Below are 21,007 nucleotides of genomic sequence, written 5' to 3'. Positions count from 1 at the left end.
TTGGATGAATGGTGATTCCACTGAGGGATAAACTGATAGTAGCAGGACTAGAGACCATTATAGACAGCTCTTGAAAATACTGGCCATTGATTTTTGGTTTGTTAAGTTATGTAGGACATGGTATTTCTGTTGACTTAAAATACAGTTTTGAGTGCCAGTATTTGTCAAAATTGGGCCCAGTGGTGAGATGTCTCTCTTGTTCTCATCCCTCCCTTTTCCCCTTTTTGGGTAATCTCTAAAAATTAAAGTAAACAATCAAATAACAAAACATGTAATTGAAATGATTTCCCAACTCTTTTTAGAACTAAATTCTATTTGAAAATTACACCAAGATCTTGTGGCTTTCTGTAGTACTTTGCAGCATGGTTTGTTTTCGTAACTTCACGCCTGTTGAAAAGAAAAATCTCAGAATATTTTGAAATGTACACAAACTTTGGAACTGGGTATTATACTGCAGCTTATATTTATAATATATACTGCATGTATACTGAATACTAAGTTTATGGGTATATGCGCAAAAATTCAAGTTATTGCCTGAACTCAGGCTTTTTTATTCACGTTTCCAATTAAGATTTGTCTTTGTTTAAAACGTGATCGTCCATTCCCTTTGTTAGATGTGTGTACATTGGTGACTACATTCCCATTTCACTCCTCTGTTTTCTAGGTACAAGATATCTCCTTCAGCCATGACTGTCGTTGGGTTGTGGTCAGCACGCTTCGTGGCACTTCCCATGTTTTTCCTATCAATCCTTACGGCGGCCAGCCCTGTGTCCGAACACATATGTCACCCCGGGTGGTAAATCGCATGAGCCGCTTCCAAAAGAGTGCTGGGTTGGAAGAGATCGAGCAAGAGCTGACATCTAAACAAGGAGGACGCTGTAGCCCTGTTCCAGGCCTGTCAAGCAGCCCGTCTGGCTCACCACTCCACGGTAAATGCCTTTTTTATTTTTCTTTTGTTTCCTCCCCCATATATTGTCAGGAAACCTTTCCTCTTGAGTCATTAATGCCCATGTCCACTAAGATGTTTCAGTACCTGCTGTGTAGCTGCCTGACTCTGAAAGATTTGGTTCCTAAATACCTTTGGAGATGTTGGCCTAAAGATCTTCATAGTCTTCCAGCTTCACGTTTCAGTAGTATTTGCTAGCAGCCTGAACAACAGAAATGTTGATTTTACTGGAGATTGCAAGAATTTGTTTGGTTCATTCGATTTGCCCACGTAGTTTGTGCCACTAAAAAATCAGTTTCATAAAATAAGGTGCTGCAGGTATCGTGCAAAAATATGTAATGTATGCAGATGATATAGGAATGAGCCAAGGTATAAATACTTCAGAAAGATAGTTGTAGTTTTGCAACTTACTTAAGTAAACTATGCTATCACAGATGTGTTAATAATTTCCACTCTAAACTGAAAGTTTTGGGGTCTTCAGGTTTCAAGTTTTGTTTCCATCTAGCACGTGGTCAGTAATCTGGTCTATCCTCAAATGCAGTTACCTAAGATTCTCATTGCTCATCGGCCTCGATGATCACGAAGCGCAACTGGATATCCACAGTAAATACTGTTTGAGGAGAAATGTGAAAACTAGGCAATGTGAAGTGGATGGCATAGATTTTTGTCCACTTTGTGTGTGTGTAAGCAATGTGATAAATAATGTACAAAGGAAAAAAAATCTGTGGGATTTGATCTGTACATCCTACTCCTGTGGTGGATGTGCTTTGGAGAAACCAAAAGGGCATGAAGGGGAGCCTCTAAAAAGGTTCAAAAATCATCATTGTCCCAGCTTCTCCCGTTTAGTGTTTGCTGTTCTTTTTGTTCTACCCTTTGATGAGATCTGTACTAGGAGCTGCTTTGTTTGGATTCAGGATTTGCTGCATCCTTACCCCTCCTTTCTATTACGAGTAAGTCACAGCTTCCATTCAAGTGAAAGTTTAAATAGCAGTTTGGTACGGGTAGCCACCCTTTTCCAGTCTAAGAGTATTAAAAATGGCAAGGAACAGTCCATCTTCCCTAATTATGAGTAGGATTATAAGCGCTTGTGAAAGCCCAACTATGTGCCCAACTATAGTCAACATCTTTGCTGCTATAGAGAGAATCTTTGTGGGATTTCTGAATCAAAGGAACATTTTTATGACTTCTTGATTATTAAGGGAACCAGAATTGTCTCAGAAGCAGCCTCTATTTTCTCCTTTCTTTGGACTTTTTTCTGCATAGCTGTTCTGGAGCCATGCTCTTCTGCCTGGAGCCACTGGAAGGCACCCAAAACGTGATCTGTAGCTTCCTCCTCCTTGGAGACATTTGTCTATCTACCATTTTCCTTTCTCTCTCATCGTTGTACAGCAGCTCAGCATGTCAGGCTTGAAACGGGCTGGGGAGTGCTGTAAAGGTTTACGACAGCACATCCAATCCCTTTTAACCGTTGACATCATGTAGAGGAGAGGAAGGAACTATCAATTTGTGTAGCTTTCATCCAGCGAATTCTGTTTTCTGTCAAGGGAAATTGCAGTAAGTTGTTGCCTTTTACAGTACTCTTAGGTACATTTGAAGTTTCGAATAGATTTGACACTTTTTTTTTTTTTTTTTAAGAAGAAACAGCAGTTTCACTTGCTCTAGGATCCTCAGTGGTGGACAGATTTTCTAGGTAGGAGGAAGGCATGCACGGACGAGTTACTGAGAGAAAGGGAGCAGATTTATGGGAGTTTCTCAAGAGTTTTAAAGCTTCAGTTTTCAAATATGTCTTGAAATATAATAAAGAAATGAGTTTCTTTTCAAGATCTTTACGCAGTCCTCATTGCTTGAAAATGAGCTCTGCTTAAACAATTAGCTCCATTTGAAGGCTGCACTTGGGCGCTGAGAATTAAGGCAGGAAGGTAACTTGGGCTTCTGGAGAACTTCACGCAGGTTGTGCTCATCACTTTCTCACGGTGTAGAAGGGCTTGAAGTTGGACACATACTAAGACTGTGTGCTGGAAACTTGCAAACCTTCGTATGAAAATTTGCCATGAGAAATTTGTGGGGATTGTATGGAGGAGTTAGCAGAATTCTCTTCAAAAAAATCTTTAAAAAAAAGAGAGAAAATAATTTGGTTTAAAATAATCCATTTGGTAAAATATTGTAATGTTTTTAGTAATATCATTGCTGCTTTTTCATTTCAGTAATCTTTTAGTTTACCTGGCTGAAGGCAGGCAGGATATTGAACCATATTATATGCCTTTTATAAAAAGCCATTTATCATCAACTTGGAAAAACCCCTGAAGTTCACAGTGACTTTCAGGGGAGGGGTTTTGTGTCTGTGTGTGGCGGTGGAATTAGGCAGAGACCCGTGATTGTTTTAATTTGTGAACTAAGATGTGTTTACTCAGATTGTAACAGCTCCTTATCATATTCTAATGTTAAATTCTTGTTGCTTGGAGGACTTAATGGCAGTCTGGTGACAGGACTCCGTACTCAGGACAGAAAAGAGCAGTTCTGGGTTTAATTCTTCGCTTTACTTTTAACTCACTCTGTAACCCTTGGTAACTTCTATTCAGCTGATTTTGTCTATCAGCTTTCTACTGTGTAACAACAAGAATAATCTCTGTGTTCCCCGCATGTTGAATTACTGGAAGTTTGTAGTTTTCTTCAAGAACAACTGTTACTTTCTTTAATCATCCTTCTAAATGCAGCTGATTATAATGGAAATAAACCCAGCGATCATGTCCCGGAGACCACCATTACACTGGGACAAATTGTTGATTAAGTGACAGATTCAGAGAAGATTGTGGTAAACTGGTTTTATTTCTGGAGGATTTTTTTGTGTGGAGTCATGTCATCACGATTTTCCTTTTATGTCCTTTGCAATCTAGAAAAGTTTCGGTAAGCCCTAAGTTAGAAAAACTGCTGTTAATCCTTCTGCTAATATTTCTTTCACATTACAATAGCATTGCTACAACCTTGGGCCAAAAGACCAGACTTCTGTGCACAAAGCGCTTGCTTTTTATCTTCTTTTTTGATTAGCAATTGTGACCTATTGATGTTAACTTGTGATTAGCTTTTGTTCTTGTAAATATTTTCAGAGTTCAGGCTTTGTAATATTTTTCTCACTTGTTTTTTAACTCCTAGTTTCAAAATGAAACTGTTTGCTGTGTATATAGTAGCAAGGCAATCTATTTACATTTGGTTCGGCCTACCCTACAAACTGTTTACCCACGCGATGTAAGCTTTTACTGGGGGTGGGAATGATTTCATTTCCAAATGAATCATAGTTTGGCTTTGTTCTTTTTAGTAGAATGAAGTAAACTGTTAAATAGAGGATGATAGAGAGATTTCCTTTGCACCTTTTATAGCTAACACAGATTTTGTTTGGGTTATTCTGTCTGTTAATCCAGCGAGGTTATATTTTTGTCATTCCGTTGGATTGCCAGAGTGCGTTGTCAGTAATATCTGAGTTAGATTGGGATCCTTTTATGGGCTTTTACTATTATAAGACTATTACGACATCAGTTGGTTGTGGGGCTGAACATTAGGGTAGAATATGGCCTTATGTGACCTTTTTACTTGTATAAAATGGGGTTTATGGTACTTACCCGTCTCACAGGTACACCGTGTGGATTAATGGATGAGTAGTTAAAACGGAACTATGTCCTTGATTGTGCAAACGTATCCCCTGTTATCTTCGGGACACCTATGTGGGAATAGCAAGGAGCATTTAGCTGTAAAAATGTAATGCTTTACTTGGAAGATTGAAAAGTCTCTGTAACTCTTACTGTTTTTATTCTGCAAATTAAAATTGGCAGTATGTTATTATCATTACTTCTTGCACCACCAGCAAGTTAAAGTCTCTCTAGCTCTACTGGGAGATTTTTTCGGTTGTTGACTGCAGGAATTTCCAGTATCGGAACAAACAATAATGTAGTAAGTTAAGCACATGTTGGACCTATAGCTGCACATCCACACCTACTAAAAACATTCAATAATAATATGATACCCTCTGAATTTGTCTTGTCATTTTGTTGGGGATTGAAGTATTTATTTGGATGGTGTAGTTTTGCCAAAAGACTGTTCATAACATAACATGGTTCTGTTTCAGATTTAATGCCTATGATGAAACGGAGTACATAAATTTAGAATTATGAAGAAACATGTTGTTCTGTATATATTGCATTCAGACTTGTATTTAGCTCTCTATAAATATTTTAGTATAGCACATTTTTCATTGCAATATCTTTTTTAATTTTAAAAATCAAAAAGGTTTTCTCTCACTTTCCCTTCATTTGTTACAATCGCAACATGATTAAAGTCCAAGCATAAAACTAGAAGTTTGATAAACATGCAGTCTGAGATGCTTTAAATATTTTCACGTTACTTTTCACTATTTCCCAGAGTGAAACTCCTTTTACTAGAAGAATTCTTATGGGAAAGCAGAGTTGAAAGGACTGACATCATCAGCCCTTCCTGAAAAACAGATTGGTTTCCTTTAAGTAACACTCACTTAAGAAACCACCTATTTAGAGAGAGGCAGACAAAAATAGTTTCAAAGAAAATTAACTGTATAATAACTTAAAGCACTGGAGGGCAGTTCCTTTCCAAAGTTTAACTCGAGAGCTGGCACTGTAAACACGAGTTGAAAACAGTTGTTTGAAAAGTCGCTATTAAGCTTTAATTTTTCTCTTTGTAAACGGCAGCTTCTCTCGGCAGAAAATAGTTTTTGCAAATGTATAGAAACAGTAAAGCAAGCTGCACAATAGGCCTGATTTTTTTTTTTTTTAAATGTACTTTTAATGTTCCTATTTGTTTGATCATTGCACTCTTCCACAGCATCACACTTGGCTATTTTTTTATGTAAACGTACTTCCAAATAATTCCTTTCCCAGCTTCGCCTAGAAGGCGAAATTTGTCTACAAATCCCTTTTTCCACATCATCGGTCTTTGCCCTGAGTGGTGTTGAAAGGCGCGGGCGCCTCTGCCCGCCGCGGCGCGGACGCCCTGCAGGGGGCGCCCTCACCCCGGCCCTGCCGCCGCCGCCGGGCCGGGGCGGGGGGGGGGGTCCTCGCCTTGCCGCCCTGAGCTCCTCGCCGGCTGTGGTGTGGAAGGGTATTTACTCCGTATTTATTCTGTGTTTATTCTGCTGAACTTGCTGCTAGGTCACTTTTCAGAGCGGTTGTTTCATCGGGGAGAATTTGCGCGGCGATTATACTTCGCTTCTTTCCTAGCGATGACTCCTAACAAACTCTTAAGGGTGCTCCTGGTTATTTCAGCATAGATGTAAAACACTCACCAAATCCCGGTAATAAGAATAGACCTTCTTTTTTATTAATGGAGGAAGGATTTACATTGCAGTCACTCAGCCACTCGTATAAACCCTCCACATTTCGCTGCGCAATGGGCTGCCTAAAATGCGTATTGATTCTCTTGATTTCACGCTCTCATTTGAAGTTTCCCTTTACATTCTTAAGGCAGTGGGGGAAAAAAAAATTAATTTACCTGGTGGGAATTTTCTGCTAACGACTTTTAGAGACCATTACTTCCTTCTGGAAAGGTCCCAGGGTTATGCGAAGCCTCTTGGCTATGGAAGTGCAGGCAGAAGTCCCCCGGAGCCCGGCGTTACAGCAGCCCCCAGGTTACACATGTAGAGCAGGGGAGAAGAGGTATGAACGGCTGACCATAAGCACCAATTTGGGTACTGGCCAGGAGCTTACTGGTTGTAAATGAGCTGTGTTTTTAGCTGCCTTGGGTTTTTTAATTCCTTTTTTTTTTTTTTTTTTTTTTTTTTTGGTAATGGATAGAGAATCAGTGGAGTGAAAGAAGTGGGTGGTATATTTTGGATCGTTTCTGAAGTGGAAGGAAAAGATCCATTCCCTTCAGATAAGTAGGGAAGTAGACTGATAAATTCTGTCACAAGGGAAGTTTGTGTCTGTACATAAAGTGTTTTAGAAGTGGGCTTTTGTAAACAGTGTAGATCTGAGACTGGGGCAAATGTATGTTTGCCTTTAGATTTGAAAAAGAAGTCGCGAGTATTCCAGATAAGTTGAAAATTGAAGGAGACTGACATCAGAAGGGAATTGCAGTTCTTGAGATATGAAGTGTAAAAATATATGACTGAGTGATTTAGCACAGCAAATGCCACGGCAGTGGTCAAAGCAAACTGTTCCAGCAAGCTCGTGCGTGGACAGGCGGAGGGGAAGTAATGGGCAGTGCACAGGAGACCACGATGTCAAAGATGGATCGCGAGGTGAAAGGAAGGTGGAAGGCAGAGAGGAGTTGGATTACCACAGATGTGAGCGTCCCACTGAAGTTTTCCTGTCAAGATGGATGATTTCAGTCTTGGTAACATCAAACTGAAGGAAATTTCTATAGGGTCAAGTGTTGATGTGTCAGAGGCCTGTACTGAGGGAGTCCAAGGAGAAGTGGTAACTGGATTTTTAAGTGTTCCTCTGAAAATGACTTAATTAAATGACATTTTGGGATTCTATTGTTATTTCAATTGTTCCCTCGATTACTTTCTCTTAATTTACAGTAAAACGATGTTTTTCCATCTGCAAATCTTACCAGTTAACCAGGTATAGAAAAGATAGGCTCGTGTTTTTCCTTCTCATCTGTGGTGAGTAATAAAGACATCCTGCAGATTATGCATCCCTTTTGATAGGGTTTTGCAGTTCTTGCCAATTGGAAATTGATAAATAGCGATATTAGTGATGCGCAAGAAGGAACGTGCTTAACTGCTTTATGGCTTCTCAGGATGCTTTATGGGTCTGTGCAGAGGACTAGATACACTTGTATACAGCTGAACAGTGTTTTAAGGAGAAATGAGAGTCATCAGCATAAAAGCAGTCACTAAGATTGAGCTTTGAAACAACAAGCCAGCTGGAAAGAGCTGGTCACTGAAGTGAGTGATGCAGGAAAGGTTTTCTGAATGGCGTCCGTGTCCACAGCACAAAAGGGTGGGATTAGGTCGGGAGGAGAGAGGTCTAGTACAGGGGAGACAGCGTGGTCCAGAAATTTGTTGGTGGGTCAAGGAATGTAAGTGGCTTGAGGGAGCTGCGATCTGTGAAATGACAAAAAGTAGCTTTGCTCACCTGATACAAGCCTGTAATATGTTGGATCAGAAGGTGAGAAAGTAGAATCTAGAGTTTTTCAAGAGACCGTATCAGCTAAAGGAGGAGCTTTAAGTATTGCGGGTGTTGTATGACGAGTAAGGTTTGGCATGAAGGAAGGTGAAAGCATGTGAAGCTCTGTGTTAGTAACCAGCGAGGGAAAGGAATGGGACAAGAGCGGGTGGGAACGGTCGTTTTATCGGATGGACCTGCTGAGTTCAAGCCCAAACACCTTCTGCTTCCCCGGCAGCGGGTATTCTGGGGCACAGCCACTGCCGCGGCTGAAAGGGAATCCAGGGCTGATCTGAATCAGATTCCCTGTGTATATGATCGGTGATTGATTATGCAGTAAATGGGTGCTGCTCTTGTTGTCCTTTTTCAGTTTATTATTCTTAAGTAAGGCATTTAAATCAACTGTGCATTTTTGGTAGTCTGAAAAATGTAAACAGTTTATGGAAAGAAACGTAAGCATTAAGTTTGGAAATAAAATATACTTGTATCTTTTAAAAGGTTTATCTTTACCCTTAAATATGCTGATTGGGCTTATTCTTTTTGCTTAGTCTTTGTGGGCTGTTAAAATCAGTTGCTTTTTCCCATCTCAAGGAAATGCATCTTTGACACTTCTCATGACCTGAGTCACGATGCTGTCACAGAGCCAGAAAACATCCTTAACGGTCACGGGTAAAAGAGCAGAGCTGCCGAGGGTGTGTGGTGGGTGGAAGAGGGAGAGAGATTGCTATGGCTTACTGCAGTTTCTATTCTACGGGTGTTTCAGACAAGCCATTTATTATAATTATTCATGGATATTATTATCAAGTTCTCATATGCAGTGGTTCTCAAGGCACTTTTTTTTCCACATAACTTGGGATAAATACTGTGTATTCAACCTGGATTGAATTCAGATGCTAAAATATCTGTGCTAATTGTTGCAGCTCGAGCAAGGGAAAATAAGGCATTGGTAAAAAGGGGGAGGAGGGAAGCCACAAATGGAGTAACATGTAATTCATTGTCAATACTAAATCCTAATAAGCTAAGCCCTTTGGGTAAGGGGCTGCTATTAAACTTTCCCTATCTCCTCACCCAGCACAGCTGCATACAGAGGTGTCCCTCAGAAAGTCCCAGACCAGTCATTTGCAGTTTCTAAGACAAGCTGACCAGTTTTTCTGACTGTGTTGTCCCAATACAAAAAATTCAAGTTCGTAAAGATCATTTTATTCTGTATCATTTGGAAGAGAAGTCTGAGACACCCAGGTTTTCTAAAGTTCACAATGTTGAAGCGTCTTGGAGTCATCCCTGAAAGAAGGCTTTGAATTCAAAACTGTGTTGATATGAATTATGATTGATAGACGTGACAAGGGGCAGTAATAGTGCATACTTGTTTTCTCAAGCGCTTCATCATTCACCAGCAGACAGTGTTAGTAAAATTCCCATGTGCAAAAAATTGGAGTAACAGAGCGTCTACACAGTGCCTAGAAGCTGCCTGTACGATAACCTCATTAGTGGAGTGTTAACTCTGAGCTCGCATAGTCCTTCCCTCAGAAGAGTTTGCAAACTCAGTCCAGCGCTCTGGTAGCTACAGCCACAGCTTCTGGTCCAGAGTTGGCTTACGGCCACGTGTTGGGGAGGGTGGGCAGTGCACCTTCGCATTTGTTTGCAAAATATTCCGTAGCTATACCCATAGGCGTTACAAGAAACTAATCTTGCAGTCTTTTAATCTGTGAAGAGTTGAAGGTGCAAGGTCTGGTGCAAATAGGATTGCAACATCTGGACCCCTCCCTGCCTGTGGCTGGCGCTTACTGGAGATGACCTAAGAGCAGAAAGGCCAGTTTGGCCGATTTTGCTCGTAACCAAAATCTGGAGCAAACCAGCTGAAGTGTTACTGCTGCCGCCTGCTTTAGGGCTACGTAAAGCCTGGAGTCAACAGCTGGCAATCAACTTTCGTTGTTGTTTTTACTTCAAGGAGAGTTTTGCCCATAAATGGACTTGAGCTTTGCACCAACAATATTTTTAGTTAAATAAATCCTGAAAGATGATTATTAGGCAAGGCTTGTGCGTGTGGCGATGGAGGGGCTGTTCTCTAAGGAAATGCTTCAAGCCACCTTTAACTGTGCAGCTCTTTGAGGAGCTTTAGCACAGCAAACTGGTATCTATACAAAATGAGGAGGGGAAGCAGCAAGGGAAGAAGGAGACATTTGTTTCAGATTTTCAAGGAGCTGTTTTTTACACAAGGCAGTTAACACTATGTCCTCACAGCTGCTGGTGAGAGGTGCCACGGGGCCCGGGACACTGTCCCTGTTCTGGCAGAAGTGGCTTCCTCTCCTCTTTGATTCCTCTGGACTGTCAACGTAATTTCTTTTCCATGCAGGAAAAGAAGAAATATGCATGGAGGTAGGTGAAATGGCCAGCCGTACATCACTAATTGTAGAAGTAAGTGACAGGTTCAAATCCCAGCTTGAGGTTTGAACTGTTCTTTCATACTTCATCTTTCGCCAGGTAGAGACAACGGGTGGCAAAGGGGTCACGGCAGTTCCTTCTCTGTTCTAACCTTTGCCAAGGAGAAGAGGGGATTTTTGGGTATCGTGGGACACTTTATAACTGAGGGACAAAGTTTCTGAAACTGAAGATAGTAGAAGAAAGCGAAACTTCAGAAGGAGGAAAGGAATATTATGAGGCCATGTTCCGATTTTGAGAGGATGACGCTGACGAGCAGTTGGAAGAGCTGAAGTTCAAGGAGCTCGGGTGAGAGGGCAGAGGACTCTTGTCTCATCAGTGGCTGAGATACTCGGCCTGGCGCTTGCATGTCTCGGCAGAGATTCTGACTTACGAGCTTGCCTGTCACCGTCACATGCCTTGCCTGGACACAAATAGAGAGAAAGTTCTGCTTTCTTAGGATAATCATGAGATTTAGTGCAGCTGTGTTTCAAAAGGTTCAATATCAAGTGGTTTTAAACATTATGAAAACAACCGGCTGCATTATTTTCTCCCATCCATTTCAATGGAATCAAGTTAGTGATAGGTTTTGAACTTGCACCAGTTTAACTGAGAGAAAAACTTGCTCTAAGTAGCTAGGTCCTGTGCGCATATGTGTTGTAGCTAATACATAATATTCTTCCTTTAATGGGTCTAATTGTATCAGAAATATTGAGGGTTAGTATGTGAAACGAGGCTAAATTTGCTAGGGTACAATTCAAGGAAATTGCAATGTAACTTTAATTTAGAAGCAATCGTTAACTAAAATAATTAGTTTCCTGACTTTTTCTAGGAAAATGTGTAACATTTTACAAAGAAAGATAAAACACGTTTGACTGAATAAAGTAGAGCGTACAAGAAAAAGCCCACTTTGGCAGTAATTAGCGCTCGTGGCATTGAGTGCGTTTCTCGGGACGCTATTGAGTTTTGTCTGTCGAGCTCTTCCAAATGACTTCTGCGAGCCAGCGTTGCTTCCGCAGGGTTCTCCGTTCGGGTCACAAGGCAGCATTTCTCACCAGGGCGCTGCTGTTTCCTCTTCCGACTGTAGTAGATTACAGATTATACTGGAACATGTCTGAGAAAAGGTCAGAAACGAGGGTGAAAGTCTTGGAACTGAAGCTGGGAAGCTTTCCATTCTCATCCGGGAAACTTTTTGTATTGAATAAAAAGCAAAGCAAAATAAACCACCACATCCATGACACTTCTCTTGTTCCTGCCATTTTCTGTCTGCCAGTTAGAAAGGATTATATTTCCCTTGCATTATATGATTAGTGAGTGTTTAGTTGAGGAATCTTCAGTGTTACACTAAACAGAAATAATGGCCAAACAGAATTCATTTTCTTACAACTCGGCCTCCACATGATTGCATAGCCTCGAGTTACTGCGTTTTTATGTACCAAATTAGAGATGTTTATATGTAGTGTTAATGTCAGTAGACTACGTGGTACGCTTTGAAATGTAGTCTGTTAAATACTGTAAGATATAAAAGCTAATCAAGTGGGGTTTGAATTTTAATGACACTGCATTACTAAGCTTTTTGTATTGGAGTAATGGAAGAAAAATGAAAAAAAATCAACATAGAATCATTTTATTATGAGGCTGACAGGTGCTTGATACCACTTTAGTTTTTCATGTGAAGTATATAGAGAAACTAAAATCCTTACGATCGTTAACGTTCCTACCAGAAAAACTGTCTGGGCCAAGTCCCGTTGGCTTTGCTCCCCGGCAGGGTGGGATTGCTCTATGCAAAAGGGGATCCCACAGCACTCGAATGAGGAGACGTGCCGTGTACGATTGAAACTGCCAGGGGAAACTTAATGGGTAAAATGATTTAATTTCAGTTTGGTGGTAAGTTGATGCTTGCAGCCTTTAGGTGTTAGGGTGTAGTTTTGGTTTTAAGCTCGGTTGTGAATTACTGAGTTCCCTTTCCATCTGACGGGCCGAGGCTGTTGCCCGCACGTGGAGCTGGGACCTGTGGTGGAGGTGTAGTAGAGCTAGGTTTGAATCGGGCAAGAAGTGATTTGGTCGCGTTAATGTGGTACCGTGCGTGGACTAAAAAGAAGGGCAAAGTAGCAGTAGAGCTGTCAGTGGGGCTGCATCGACATAATTCTTTCAGGATCCAATAAAGTCTCTTTGCATAACGCTGGCTGCACTGTGCTGTATTCACAGATGAGCTCCTCGGGGCTGGCGGGAATATATCTGCCCTGCTGCATTTTGATGTATATTTATGTCATTAGTAGCTGCAAAAATCGGGATGTTTTTCTTCCTCTCTCCTCAGAGATGATCTCTGACAGTAGTGCCCTGAAGTATTCCGTTCAAATGCTGACCAGTTTGAAATCTGGCCTGAATTCATCAAGGCTCTTAGCTGATGGGAAGAGGACAAGTTTACTTATTTATTGCTTTCAGTTATTGAGTGTTTTCTATACAGCGTTACAAGCTAGCGAGTCCAGCATGTTTCCCCCTAAGTGTAGCTTTCCTTTCCTATCCAAGAATATATTTTGAAAACTTAGAGGTGTGTGATTTGATGAAATGTTTGAATCTCACGTTCATGCCTTAAGAGTATTTTATAGGTCTAACCATAATCGTAAATAAAATAATCATAAATAAACACTGCAGCCGTCAATAACTTAACACTGCAATGGCGAAGGTGGGTGGGTAGCGGAGAGCGACTCCTGCGTGGCTGTGAAGCGGCAGGCGCCGCAGCCGGGTCGCCAGCCCCGGGCTGTGGTGAGGAGGGTGGAGGCGAGGCCGAAGCCGGGGGACGCGAGCCCGGCCGGGCCCGACCTGGGAGCTGCTCCTGATGTCTTTTCCACAGATGTCCAGCTTTGTCAAAAACCAGTAAATCTTGTGAAGTTTATTTTCCTTATAGCATCTGTGTTTTATAATGGTGCTTTTAATTTGTTTTTTCTTTGTCTGCTGGGATTTCTTTTGTCCGGCACTTTCAGGCCTCCCTTTTTTCCTCAGTGGAAGTGAGTCTGTTAATGATGGCTGGCTTGGGAATACACCCCGGCCAGGCCGGCACGGCAGCCGCTCCCTCCATCTGACAACAAAGCCCATTGTTGTGTTCTTTCCTCACTTTTATCCTCAACTTAATCCATTTTTCCTTTGAGTATTTGTGGAATAAAATGTCTGGAAAAGTGTGGCTCAGATTTTGGGTGGATGATACGGTGGCAGTTTTGTTGCAGACTTCCAGCAAACAGGTACGAAGGCAGAACTAACTGATCATATTTTCTGTGTCTCAGTAGGCAACATTTATCTAATATAATGCTGCACTTGTAAATAAACTTCTGCTGTCAGGCTACCAGAGCCACAATATCCCTGGCTTTTTGCAAGTCCCTTAGTAAAATTAATAAAGAGATTTACCAGCAGCTTAAATTGAGACATAAGCCTTTTTTTTTTTTCTTTTATTTTTCTCCAATGGAAGTCTAAGAGGCTGAATTAGGATTAACTGTAGGAGTTCTTTTGACTTGGGTTTAGCTATGATCAGGAATTTGGACCTTGGGTCTGTAATATTTCAGTGAAAATAACGCAAGTGCTTCCTTTTGCGTGCGCCCTGAGCGGTGGCCCAGGCTGGAGAGGGAGCACAGGCAAATGCAAAGATACATACGGGGAAAATAAACCTTAGCCTAAACTGGCTTTAATGTATTCCGTGCACGGCTCTTGAACTGTCATCTGAAAACCTCTTCCGTGGCAGCCTGTGGAAAGACAGATACTTGACCAAAAGAACTTGCCTTGCCCAGGGTCCCGAGTGCCATTAAGCTCACACTCTGGGCGATTACCAAAGGAAAGTGCCTCGTTGCTTGGGATGCTCTGCTGGAAATGTTTAGACTGATTCTTGAGAGGGCATATTTGCCATGAAATTGTGATGATGATGATTAATTTTCTCTAAATTAATTGCAATAGAAAGTATCCCTTGAATAGTCAATAGGATGCGATTTGTGTGTAGCTGTCAGTACACAACCCAGCTAGCGTTTGAAGTTAAATTATCAGTGCTAAGTGAAGCTGCTCTGTTTGCAGCTATAATTCCAGGGTTTTATTCTTTATTAATATACGTATTTCCTTACAAGAATGAATACATACTGTCCACATGCGGCAAGGTAATTTGAGTACAGGATTCTGCTGTACGAAAAATGTTGAATATTTCTAGCGGACTTAAACTTTGGCTTATTTGTTGCTTGTCCTTTGACAGTGAATCAACAACTGCTTGAGCTGTAGAAATAATGTTGATGCTTGACTGCCTTCTTTGTGCTCTTTTGGCCTGATATGGCAGTCCTGTGCGCACACAACTCCCATTTACTGCAGGAGGAGTTTCCTACCTCGAAGGGCTGGAGGAATGGAGAGTGACTATCAAATTTCTGGATGGGTACAACAGCACACCGTAAAATAATGGGGATTTAAAATGACTTAGTAAACATCATGTGTGACACTATTTTGTTCCAATGAAATTCAGAATGCACAATACAGCTTTTGCTGAATGCTTAGGAAAGGAACAGCCCCTGTCATCAGAGTGCATTTACTGCATCCCCAAGGCTGTGCAGTTAAGACAACAAGCGTGTACCTCTCTTGATAGGTCTGAGGCAACATCCAATGAAGACATAACAGCACAGAACATCCCCATCATAAAAACAGCTAAAAATAATTCAGTGAAAACGAAAGCAAATATTTTTACTTTTTCTATTAAGCACAATTTTCTTTAACCTTACTGATCTGCACCATCTTAATATTATTGTAGTCAGATTTTAAAGAAAAACTTTACTGTCAGAATTAATTTGTCTCCTTTTTGTAGCATTCCAACTTTGAATTTTTGACTTGTATCACTTTATAATTATATTTATTTGCAGTTAAGCAACTGAATGTTGCTGCAGAGAATATGGATTGGCAAGCAATAGTTATTGGGGGATGTATGTTAGGTATTTACAGCTTTCCCATTTGTCAGACCTGAATTTTTTTATCATGTTTGTGCTGTGAAGTGCTGTGCATTATGAGCCGTGGTTTAGTTAATTTTTTATTGATGTTTATATACATCAGATTAAGCTATACATTTAAAAATTAAATGCTTGACCTCTGAATGTTTTCTTTTAAAGAATCATCATCTTAGATTTTGGTCCCATTCAGCATCTCTTTTACACATTTTCAGTTCTCTCTGTATAGTTTAGAAATTTTTTTGTTTACTTTGTGTTTTCTTTTCTTATGTGTGAGCCTAAAAATGTGTAGGATGTTGTTGGTACAATTCATAAAAAAACTCCTCAGCGGTGACTTAATCCTGCAGTTTTCTGAGTATCCTTAACTGCCTTGGGATTCCTCAACTTGTGTGAAAATAAAGCAGCTCATCCTTGTGTAGGAAGGACGCCTGTAAATGCCTCATTTTTCTTCATGCAAATATTCTATTGAATCAACTGAAGGTTTTGCATATGGAAAACTACATGATGTTGGGAGCGGAGGGCACTGAGTAATTAAATGTGCCTTGAGAGAGAGAGAGAGGACTGTTACAACACAGTCATTTGGTTCAGTAGTTCATAGTTAATCATTATATTCCTAACAAGTAAAAGAAAACAAATTACAGACATTTGGACCCCCTCTGTAGATACCGTCGCTGTTTGCTGTGTAGCAGGCAGTTACTCCTGATGAATATAGGAGAGCGAAACACTTTCCGAGAGGCCTTGATTACATGCAACAGTAACTAATTAGACAATAATGCAGAAAACTATTCATACTCCTTTCTACAAGAACCAAGAATGCATTGTGAAACTAATCTTAAAAAAATTAATTGCATCTCAGTCTTAATTTAAAACTGAGCTGGGTTTTTTTTTCCCCTTTCCTGTTTCTTTTTATTCCAAGTCGGTATAGGAAAATTACTATTAATGAAATCTGCTCTCTGAGACTTCAATAGGCTTGTTATTCATTAAAGCCTTGCTATTTCTCTTAAAATGTATTGACCAATGTTCAGGCCAGATACTTAACACAAAATACACTTTGTAATTTCATCATTTTTGTTATTGTGCTTTTCTAAGATGCAGAGGTCTATGGACTTTGCAGAAAAAACAAATAAAACCCCTAAGCTTACAGTTATATAGTATTAAAAGAAGGGTAAAGGAAGCATTGAGTGTCTTTAGGATGATGAGACATTCATTAAGATTTTTCCGCCTTCCTTTTCCTATTTTCAATCCATCTGAAGTACCATTAAAGCTTTTCAGGCAGCTTCCTGTGAGAAACCCTTTTCTGTGCTGTTTTTCTTCCTTGAAAAAAGGTGGCTGCTCTTCAGTCAGATTGTATGGATTTGGCCTGGGATTTGTATAATATCTGTGTAGAATGCATCGGTTGTTTAGGAACCTAATTCCCAATATGGCTCCCTTTTGATTAAGAACAAAGCCAGCATTTCACAGCATTATAGGAACACAGAAAAACAAGTTAATGATCTAAACCTTTTAATTCATGGTTGCTTGTCTATTTAAAGTACTTTTGATTCTGTTATAAACAGACTGGCCCCTTTTTTGTTTAACTTCTTTCTTTGGTTTCTTCACATTTCTTTCTTTACTGTCCATGAAATTTGTAGCTAGTTTCCTTTTCTAACTGAAGAATGAGAGGTTGTGACTACAGAATGATGCAGAAAGTAAGAAAGCGTATCTAAACTGGGCGTATATCCAGCACGGACCTCTTTGAAACAAGCTAAATTTAGGGTTGCTGGGATTTTTTTGTTATGTTTTCCCCTTCCTTTTTTTGAGTACCTGCATTTTGTCGTCGTCGTCGTCTTCTTTTTTGAATGTATATAAAGTTTATTACTTTTCTGATACTTTCTTGAGTTTTACATGTAGCTTGGCATGGCTTTATTTTGTATAGTTGCTTGTTATTTTCCTCCAGTCTTAGTTCAGCAGATTACTATTATGTGTGCCTTTATCCGTAGAGACAACAAAAGCGACCTTTTCAGGACTTTCAATTACCAGGACTGTATGTGGTACTTTAGGAAAATAGTTCCCTTCCAGAATATTTTTTTTTTCCATAGAGAATTGGAATCCAGAGTTTGTTCTTCAAACCAAACTCAAATACATTTTGGTGAACAAAACTGTCAGGCAAGCAGCAAGAATAATTTCCTTTCCATGGAAGGGGACCTTATCCCCATATATACAAATAAATCTTTTCTGCTTCCATTGTCATTTATTTTTAACCTGAAATGAAGATGACTTTTTTAGATATGTTTTTGCTTACAATAGGAGCTTGTAATTTCTTTTTTAAATTTTTTTACCTTTTTTTTTGGCAATGGCTTATTTCAGGCAGTTGTTAGAAACGATAAATGAAGAAAAAATTTCAGTAATGTGTTTTATTACGTCTCTGTCCCATCAAGGTAAATTGAACAGCCAAGACACTTACAATAACTTCACAAACAATAATCCTGGGAACCCTCGACTCCTGCCTCTTCCAAGTTTGACTGTGGTGTTGCCTCTCGCTCAGATCAAACAGCCAATGACATTAGGGACCATCACCAAACGCACAGGGTAAGTGTATCTGCACGAACCTTTCTTAACATTGTTATTTATAATTAATATGGAAATAATTTGTGTTACTAGTGATACCTAGTTTTATTCCTTATTTTAATTTCAGTGTATGTAATTTAATGGCAACAGGAGGGGGGTGGGGGGAAGAGGAGACAGGGAAAGAAAACCAGCATCAGATAAGTGAACAAAACCTGAAAACAAATCTCTTCAAAATTCAGGAGTGTTCATTTGGGTGGGTCATTTTCTTGCAGTCTGACATATGGGAAATACTGTACGCTGACATCAGGACAAGTTTCACACCAGGAACTGGTATGAAACATTAGCAGAGCTGTATTCAGTAAGAATAAGTTATGGGTTTTTTGTTGTGTTTTTTTTTTTTTTTTAAGTTTGTTTTGATATCCAAACTTTTCAAGCAGAAATGATTTTTGACCATCAGAAATGGAAAGACAGTAAGCCAGATTGAGTATAAAGAGGAAACTTAATCCTGCTGTTTTCTTGACCTTATTTTTCCTCTGAAGTGACTGTTCTGTACTATGAAATTCACGTGTGGGCTTTCATTCCGGAGCCAGCTGCACTTTGGTACTTCTCACTGTGCCATGATAAAGCGCTTCAAAATATTTGTTGTGAAAAGCTCTACTAAATGTATGTGTGTTATAACTACTAAGAAGATTTTGTGAGCTTCATAAACTGTAACAATTTTTAAGTTGAATGATACTGTTCAACTGTTGATACTTTTCTCTTGCTAAATTTCAAATCTTCAGTTTTTGTAGTTAATACATAAAGCTAGTGGGTGATTATTGTATTTTTTCCCCTCTCTCACTGTTTGGTTGTTCAAATCCCTGAATATTTTCTAGTGAAAAGTCTGATCCATTAATTTACAGATGGCTTTTATATTTTTAAGAAAAATAGATCACATATGGCATGTGGTTGGACAAAACAATTGAGAGTCCTGCAGGTTCATAACATTTTCCTGTGTTTTGGCAAATGGGTGCAGGCACTGGCTTGCTTGCTTCAGTGGTTTCTTGCTCAAACCCCGATAGTGAGGTGAATTTTACCTCGTGTTTCGTGAACCGGGAATTATTTTTCAGGCGAGAGCTCACGGATGTTCCCTCTCTCCCTGACTAATTCCCACAGTCTGTGCTTGAGTGTTCAGGACATCCTGTAAAATCTGTTATTCTTTGTTTAGTGCACTAAGTATGCATGATAAGGTTCTAAAGCTTACATATGTATGCACATATATACATGTGTATCTCTATATATGTCTATCTAACAATCCAGTCCTGCTGTCGCTGCTCTAAACAGGAATTTCATTAGGCTTGTTTGTTGAGCCACATCATGAACTACGAACACACAGTTGCCCTAAGCACAGAGGCTCTCTGCAGATAAGTTCCTGAACTTCATAGATAATTGTAAATGGGCCTTATGAAACAGTAAAGAAGCAGTACAAGGGTAATGTTGCCATTTAACTTCTTCCACACATACGTTTAAGTTGCTTATTTTTGCCTTTTTTCCTGCTTACAATTGCGCTAGCAATCAGGTGAATTTTGAAAGTACGGAAAGGTGTGATCTTGGCTGAGGACAGGAGGGGAGGTAGGATCAGAGCGAGGCTGGTGTGCGTGGAGATAGGCAGGGAGTTACAGTTCCTGAAAGAGGGAAAAATATCAAAAAGGTCACTTGAGTACAGTCAGAGAAGGACAGAAATGTAATTCTGGGCTCAGTTGGTAGACTCCTAGAAATGGAACAGACACTGAGAACTGGGTGGGACAAGACAGAAAAAGAAAATAAAAAGCCATCTGAGGGTCTGCTGGGGGGAAGGGAGGGTGACAGAAGCAATGGCGAGGATGATGATTTTAAAAAAGCACTTGGTTTACAACGGTAATTCATGCAGTGGCCTTTACAAAGGCTGTTTCCTTAATGCTGTGGTGATACCAGCAAGCTTTTCCAGAACTATTGCAAATGTAATAAATCTGCATTTTTATTTAATGTTTTATTCTTAGCTAGCTTAACCATATTCAGAGAGTGCTCATATTCATAGTTTTCTTTAAGTAAATTTTACTATTCACAAACTGTCTTTGTCCTATTATTTTGTGTAATTTTTAAAACTAAAAAATTTAAAATACTCAGCGAGGCTTATGTAAGGGGGGAAAACAAGAGTCATGGGAAATACCCTGCTGTGTAAATAGAGTTTTCATGAATGAAGATCATAATTTTCAGCGAAGCCCGTGTAGATGTGTAATGCTAAGCTGAGAGCTTCCTTCATTTGTTCTGCATCCAAAATATTTGATGAAAGTACACGAAATTAACATGAAAAGCTGTATTTATAAAGCAGGGATTTAAGAGGAATGCCTAGGATCCAAGAAGCCTGGCATGCCTAAACTGACCAAATTGAGACGGCAGCCTTAACTTAAACCTCCAGGGGGCAAAGCGTGTGTTTAACATATTTAACATCTGCCCTCATATTTCGAGAAACACATAGCAATGTAAGTCTGTACAGTGTAATATTTAGACAGGACAGGGACCATCTGCCTCACTCTGAGAAGTGTAGGAGGCATGTATTACTGCAAATGGCAAAAGACAGATGTATTTACACCTACATGGTCAGCACCTTTAAGCACTGCTCCGAGGAAACAAGGCTCTTCTTTGGGAGCAGCTGCTTAACCTTGTGATTGTGCAGTGATCAGAAAAGGAGACGCACTCGCCATCAGTTGGATTTTACAGTCGCTATTCAGTGGCCCTCAAAGCAGTTCCTTTTCTGTTGTTGCCACTTTTATAGAATTACAAATTTAATCTATTGCAGTACATTTCTAAAAGTAAAAAGCAAAACTGAAAGAATACCATATAATTAGCAGTTCTGGATTTGTGCGCTTTATTTGCTTTTAACATATGAAAAGCTTCTTTAATACTAGATATCTTAATTAAGTTCTGCAGGTTCTATTAACCAAAAAGTCAAGTTGGGTTTTTTTTATGCTAGTATCCAAGAC

General features: G+C 39.9%; 1 protein-coding gene across 5 annotated transcripts in view; it reads left to right on the top strand.

Moving 5' to 3' along the window:
- The window catches only part of BCAS3 (BCAS3 microtubule associated cell migration factor), a 373,866-nt gene that overhangs the window by 122,882 nt on the left and 229,977 nt on the right, over nt 1–21,007 (top strand). For all 5 annotated transcript variants that reach the window (XM_082328352.1, XM_082328353.1, XM_082328351.1 and 2 more), the window contains exons 15-16: nt 665–929; nt 17,876–18,026. In XM_082328352.1, the coding sequence (XP_082184478.1) occupies nt 665–929; nt 17,876–18,026 (416 nt within the window). The remainder of the gene's footprint in view (nt 1–664; nt 930–17,875; nt 18,027–21,007) is intronic.

This window comes from Platalea leucorodia (genome assembly GCF_965183815.1).
Source record: "Platalea leucorodia genome assembly, chromosome: 16".
NCBI lineage: Eukaryota > Metazoa > Chordata > Aves > Pelecaniformes > Threskiornithidae > Platalea > Platalea leucorodia.
Note: the sequence above shows the minus strand (reverse complement) of the source record. Positions and strands in the feature narration are given on the sequence as shown.